The sequence below is a fragment of the Apteryx rowi genome, unplaced genomic scaffold (assembly GCF_003343035.1).
Source record: "Apteryx rowi isolate R43461 unplaced genomic scaffold, aptRow1 scaffold_7, whole genome shotgun sequence".
Taxonomy (NCBI): Eukaryota; Metazoa; Chordata; class Aves; order Apterygiformes; family Apterygidae; genus Apteryx; species Apteryx rowi.
In genome coordinates, this window is record NW_020450982.1 from 6,401,481 (window position 1) to 6,408,061 (window position 6,581).

At 72.3% G+C, this 6,581-nt stretch overlaps 1 protein-coding gene across 1 annotated transcript; it reads right to left on the reverse strand.

The window, feature by feature from the left end:
* Nucleotides 1-1,591: 1,591 nt before the first annotated feature.
* ARTN (artemin) lies at nt 1,592-3,337 on the reverse strand. The gene is made up of 4 exons (XM_026086676.1): nt 3,318-3,337; nt 2,925-3,039; nt 2,580-2,769; nt 1,592-2,019 (listed from the first exon to the last, which is right to left on the reverse strand). The coding sequence occupies exons 1-4, from the start codon at nt 3,335-3,337 to the stop codon at nt 1,592-1,594; spliced, it is 753 nt and encodes a 250-aa protein (XP_025942461.1).
* Between the last annotated feature and the right edge of the window lie 3,244 nt (nt 3,338-6,581).

Below are 6,581 nucleotides of genomic sequence, written 5' to 3' on the forward strand. Positions count from 1 at the left end.
CGGGAACGGTAGTTCCGCCGCCCCGCGCGCCCCCTGCCGGCCCCTCCCGCGCCGCGCGCCGCTCGGAGCGGCATCGGGCACCGGGCGCCGAGCACCGGGCACTGCTCGGTACCCGGACCGCTCTGCTCTAGGCRTTGCTTGGAGCCAGGCGCTACCCAGCGCCGGGGGCCGCTCAGCACCGGGCATTGCTCATTACCGGGTGCTGCTCCGCACCGCGCGCCAAGGCTGCGTGCTGCTGGGCACCACACGGTACCGGGCACCGCGCAGGGGCACCGCTGGGTAACAAGCGCCCCACTCGGCACCAGACCCTTCTGGGCCCCGCTGGGCGCCGGCTGCGGTGGGTCCTGGAGCCTCGCTCGGCGCTGCCTGGCGCCCCCGCGGCCGGCGGCACGGCCGCGAACCCCGCACGGGAGCCGTCGCCCCGGGCAGCAGGAGCCGGGCGGGGCAGGCCCGGGCTGCGGGCGCGCCGGGAGGTCGGGGTGCCGGCGGGCCACAGCSCGTGCCGCGGGGCCGGGCAGGCTCCGTGCGCAGCAGCCAGGCAGAGCGCACGGGCCTCCCTGCCCTTCTCCCGCCAGGACGGGCACAGAGGCAAGGCTGGACACGCAGCCCATCGCTTTATTGCTACAGGAAAAGGCGGCTGTACAAAAATAGAGTTTATCCCCAATTTTACAAATAATAGAAAAGGGGGTCTGGGGGCATGAGGCGCCGATGGCTGAGGACGGGGCGCTGCTGGCCGCAGCCCCAGGGCTTCACATCAGCACTGGGGTTAAATTACACCCGGCCCCCGTGGGCCCAAAGTCATAAATAGGAGCTGCCGCTCGAGAACAATAAATAAATAATTTAGAGTAATAAATAGTTTAGTGCCACAGCACCGTGGGGGCAGCAAGGGGACCCTGCCACSCCCCTCGGAGCTGAGCAGGGGGCACCCAGCTCGGAGCAGGGACGCCCGGTGCATCCCCATGCCCTGCCACCCTGCAGGGCACCGGGCACCCGCCACCAGCCCAGGTGCGAGTCCGCCACCCCACGCTGGTGCAGCCTGGCCCTGTCGCACCCCTGTCTGTGCCACGCCGCGGTTGGGGGTGCCCCCTCCCCACAGGGCAGCCCCAGGGGAGGGGGTCCAAAGGGAGGAGGTTTTGCCCCAGCAAGGCTTGGGCGACACTTGGCCCCAGTTCCCCTGGCAGCTGGGGCACGGGAGCACCAGTCCTCGCAGGGCCCGGCCTCTCCTGTCCGCAAGCCGAGGCGCTGATGGCTCGGACCCCTGCGAGCAGCAGGGATGCTCCGACCCCCTCCAGCACTGGGGTGGGCATGGGGGATCCTGGGCCGGGGGTGCCTGTYGCACACGGGTGCACGCGGCTCAGGACCCCACGCCCTGGGGTGAGCTCCGCAGGGCGCCCAGGCACGGCTCTTGGCACTGAGGCTGAGCGGGAAGGGGCTTGGCCGCCGAGCCCCCCCCGTCATGGCGCTTCTTGGTCCCTCGCTGCCATGTTAAACCCGGGGGTGCCTGCCTCCGGCTGAGCCCTTCCACCTTGCTCCGAGCCCGCGGGCYGGCACCGCTCCGTGCCGCGAGCCAGGGCTGAGCCGGCGGCCCCCCTCAGCCGATGCAGCTGCACTCGGCCGCCGAGAGCTTCTCCACAGTCTGCCACGTGTTCTGCACGTCCATGAAGGACACGGCCTCGTAGCGGGTGGGCCGGCAGCAGGGGTGGCTGAGCACGCGCTCCTGCGGCCCCGGGGTGATGAGCTGCTGCCGCAGCAGGCTGCCCAGCGTCAGGTCATAGTTGCTGCGCGCCCGGTGGCACGACCCGCTGCAGTACTTGAAGAGCACGATCTCGTCCGAGTTGAAGCCCAGGCCCAGGTCGCGCACCTTCACCATCAGGTTGCGGATGTGGCAGTTGCGCCCGCGGGCGCCCCGCGACGGTTTCCGCGCTGCCTTCTTGGCCTTGCCAGCGCCCGGTGGTGAGCGCTCGGCCCGCAGCAGCAGGTCGTCGCCCAGCTCCGCGTCGCCCGTCGTCACGTTGTCCCCTGCGTGCAGAGGGCACCGTCCAGCCTGCGCCCCGGCTCTCCCGGCGCCYGCAGGGAGCCCCGGGCAGGAGGACGCGCCGGAGGAAGGAGGATACGCGGGGCTGGGCCGGCGCCAGCTGGCTCCTGGCGGCCCTGGCTCCCGGCCCGGGCCGGCCCTGGCTCCCGCCCAGCCCGCCGATAGCATCGCCTGTCCCCCGCGGTGATCCATCACCCGCGAACCCATCCTGACTGCCGGCCCCGGCACGAGCTGGGGGGACCATGGGGCGGCAGCGCGYGTGAGCACCCGGCCAAGCCCCTCCTCGTCCCCGGGGCCCTGCAGCCGTCCCCGGCGCGCAGCATGGGGCCCCCAGCCCCAGCGAGGCCCTGCCATTTCGGCCTCCCCCCCTCCGGCGAGGCCCCGAGGCGCTGGGGCGGCTTGGCCCTCCRGGCACCGCGTGGGGCTCGCAGGACGGCTCCCATCCCACCAGAGCCCGGCACTCGGGGACACTGTGGCAGGCGTCCCGCGGGTGATGCTGGGCCCCACGCCGTGCCCCCAGTGGCGTCCCTGCCCCGGCACCCACCGTGCAGCCGGCTCCAGGCAGTGGCGAGGGGTATCTCCACGCCGTCCTCCGCTCCGGGGCTGGCGGTGACTGTGCCCCCCGGCGTGGGGGCCGCCTCCAGGGTCTCGTTGCGGTGCCGGGTCTGCAGGGCGCCCGTGGCCAGCCCGGCCAGCAGCGAGAGGATGGCCAGGACCCCCCAGCGCGTCCCCTCCTGCAACACAGCACGGCGCAAGGGGCTGAGCTCCGGCCGGGCTGCCCCAGGCCCCCACCTTGGGGACGAGGCTCCCGGCCGCCCCACCGGCTGGGGACAGGGACGCGGGGGCCCCGTGCCTCGGCGGGGTCCCGGCCAGCCGGGCCTGGCCTCACCTTGGGCCGCGGGTGGGCGGCGGGTGCTGCAGGTCTGGGCTCCGGTGCCCCCGCTCGCTGCTCCATGCTGGCTGCAATCACAACGGCACGGGTCAGCGCCCGCACCGCACCGCGCCTGGACGGCGTGGGCACCCCCGGCCCTGCCCCGCGTGGCCCCGGCACCCACGCTGCCCCGCGCACCCCTCCCCGGAGCGGCCGGCAGCCGGGGCAGCCCGGCCTTCGCCCAGCACCTCTCCTCACGGGGGACGCAGCCACCTCCTCGCGCGAGCGGCCCGCGATGCCAGGCTGTGCCGCAAGGCAGCGGGCTGGGGCTGGGAGCACGGCGGGGGGGGGGGCCCCTTTCCCATGGCCTTTCCCTGGGAATGTTTTTCTTGCTGGCGGTGGGAGCCTGACCTTGGAAACTCCAAATCCATTAGCGCAGGATCCCCGGGTGCAGCTGCCCCTGGCCCCGCGCTCGCTGCCAGCGCCCCGGAGCAGCCCGCGGACAGGCACCCCCCGCCGGCAGTCCCCGCGAGGACACGGCGAGGCGCTGGGTGCCACGCTGGGCTCTCTGGAGTCATTTGTCCTGGCACCTCTGTCCCCCCCCCGCCACGTGCAGGGGAATTCGCTCCCGGCTGTGCACCATCCCGGGGGAGCAATGTCCCCCGGGGGGAGCAGGGGGCAGCTCCCTATGTGCCCCCACACATTGCACCCCCTTCCCCAGCTCGCCGAGGGTGCAGGGAGGCCCCTGTGCCTCAAAACCACAAGCACCACGTGGGGTGGGGAGACAGGCTCCCGGGGGTTTGAACCCCCGCGGCCTGTCTACTGCGTCCATCTCGCGGGATGCGACTGGCCCCGTCCAGTGCAGAGCTCGGTGGCATCCTGCAGCAAGGAGTTCCCCTCGTCTCCACCTCGGCTTTACCCCAGCGCATCCTGCATGCAGTGGAACGAGCTGGGATGGGACACGCGGAGCAGCGTGCTCAAGGGCGAAGAGCGAGGGGAAATGGCTGGGGCACTGCTGGACGGGAAGACGAAACCAGTCCCCCCAGTCCCTCCAGCATCCCGGCAGAGATGGGCATTCGGTGCTGCCCTGCAGCGGCAGTGCTGCAGCAAGGGACCGCGATGGGTGCCATGCACCGGGCAGGATGCGGCCACGGTGCCGGCAGGGCTGGCACTGGCAAACCCCAGCTGGCCACATCCTGGCCAAGCACGGCCCACGTGGCACGTCACTCCCATGGCAGCCCATGGCCCCGCGCCAGCCGCTGCCACCGGGTCATGGTTTTCCCAGGCCTGCACCCCCAGAGGAGCCAGGCGAGGGTCCCCAGGCCCCACTGGGAGGAGCCGGGGCCTCCCCAGCCCGCCGGCCCACCCAGCCTTGCTCGCACGGCTGCGGCCCCGCCATGGCCCCCAGGCGGCCCGGCGGGATGGGGGGCCCTTCCTCCAGGTGGGCCAGCGGCCAGGCAATGACACACCGGCTCCGGGAGCGGAGCCCACGGGCCATGCAGCACGGCGCGGCCGGCCTGGCAGCCCCTCCAGCCATCTCCCAGCACCCCCTGGTGCTGGGAGCATCCCCGGCCCCCCCGGCGGCGGGGACCTCCCCTGCCGGGAAGGGCCAAACATGCTGCCACGGCATCCCCGAAGCCAGCTGGGACGAAGGAGTGCCTGGCCCAGGAAGCACCGGGCCACATCCCCAGGGACAACCCCGCTGGCATGGTGCCGAGCAGGGCACGTCCTCTGGTGCAGCAGGGAGGCAGGTGCAGGGGGCACCGTGCAGCCTGGGCCGCCCAGGTCACTGGTGATGGGCACCGTGGCTGCGGGGCGGGCAGGGGCAGCTGAGCCCCAGGGGCGACAGCTTCGCTCCTGCAGGCGCCCGCTGCCGCCTCGACAACAGCCGCCTGCCCTGGCCACCCGCTGCAGCCACCCCCGAGCAGAGCCATGCGGGGCCCCCGGCCGCTCTGCCCGTGGAGGCCCTGGCACCTGGCCCGCAGCGGGACTGTCCAGCTGGACGTGCAGAGCTGAGATGCAGTTCAGGCTTTTCCCATCCGGCGGCAGCACGGCCCCGGGCTCCGCTCACGCTGCTCCAGGGCCTTGCAAATCCCAGGGAGGCAGAAGGAAAATTGGTCCCAGCCTCAAGCGGGCAACACGACTCCAGCAGCCCCTCTCTGCCCTCGCCCCGGCACCTGGAGCTGGGGCAAGGAGGAGCAGCCCTTCACCCCCAGCCACCTCTGCCCGCTTTACCGCTTCCCCTTTCTGGAGAGTCGCAGCAGGACCCAAATTTGGTGCTACAGAGATGTGACCCATAAATGTCTCCAGAGATGCATATGACCTCCCCAGGGCTGAGCTCCTGAGCACAGCAGGACCTCAGCCCCACGCTGGCAAAGCCTGCGCCCTGCTCAGCACCTCGGCACCTCAGCGGGCAGCAGCCGGCTCTGCTCAGCCCTGGCCCGGCAGCCGCACCAGGTCCAGCCGGAGCCCATGCAGCGCTGAGCAGAGCTCCTGGGGTCGCCCAYGGCTGGCTGGCACCTCCGTCCCCCATGGCAGCCCCTCAGCTCCYGGATGGGGATCTAGCCCAGCGGGGGCAGCCTCTGCCCCCCGCCACGGCTGACAGAGCCTGCACATGCCATTAACTCACACAACAACCCTTTCCTGCATCCGGATCAGGCCTGGTCCGTCCCAGGGCCTGGTCTTGCTCAGGCCAGCCTGACCCCCTGCCACAGGCACACCTCCGGCCAAGAGGCTGAACCACAGTGYGGCGGGGAGAAACCCTGCTGTGGGGCAGGAGGGACCCCGGCAGCCCTACAGCGACCTGTGCGTGAGCCGCTTCAAAAGCTGCCGGAGCAGTGCAGGGTGGCAGGGCCGGGGGACCCCCCACCCCGGGGTCACCATGCCACCAGAGCGAAGGCACGAGCCGCTCTCGAAGCACTGGTGGGGCAGAGCACACGGGGCCAGCGGGGCCAGCAGGGCAGGAGCCCCAGCCTCTGGGTGAGCGTCTCGGTGCCCAGAGCAGCCGCTTTTGGAGAGGTGAAAACGCTGGGGCCGCGAGGCTGCTAGCACCAAGGGAGCCGCTGCGGCCGGCGAGGAGGTGCCGCCAAGGGTCCTGCCTGGCAGCGCACCCCGGCCCTGAGCGAGCAAGGAGGGCTGCTTGGAGACCTCCCCTAAGACACCTGCAGACACTTGCAGAGCGGCAGAGCCAGGCAGCCGGCGGGGGCCTGGCATCCCACCGCTTTGCTCACTGCAGGAGGACTGAGGGAGGCTACAAATCAACCCTGCGCGTGATGCGGAGCTGGCACCGACCGCGCAAAGCCGGGGGGCAGGCTGCAGTCAGACACGTGGGACGCGTACGCCAAGACCAAACTCGGCTCCAGCCAAGAGAAAGGGAAGCCCGGCTGATCCGGAGGGGCCCGGGCTGTGCCAGCCCCGGCTCCCCGCTCCTGGGCGCTCGCACCGTGCCTGTCCCGGTGGCCTCGGAGCAGCGGGGAGCCCGGTGCCTGCGGGCAGCCACCGCCTGCGAACGGGGGCCAGCCCCGCGCACAGCCCAGCCCGGGGGCCCGGGCAAGGGACGCGGTGAGGAGCCCGCGAAGGGCAGCGGCGCAGCGCCAGGGTGAGGAGGGAGCCAAGGCAAGAGGCGGTGAGACCCCTGCCCCTCTGCCCGCCCCGGACACCCGCCCCGGGCCTCGC

Excerpts from the sequence above, each read along its gene's own strand:
- ARTN (XM_026086676.1), bottom strand. The coding sequence starts at position 3,337 with ATGGATTTGGAGTTTCCAAG. Across the intron at positions 3,040-3,317 it reads ATGGATTTGGAGTTTCCAAG|GCGCGGTGCGGTGCGGGCGC; the intron begins GTCAGGCTCCCA and ends CACGCCGTCCAG. Across the intron at positions 2,020-2,579 it reads TGCCTGGAGCCGGCTGCACG|GGGACAACGTGACGACGGGC; the intron begins GTGGGTGCCGGG and ends CTCTGCACGCAG.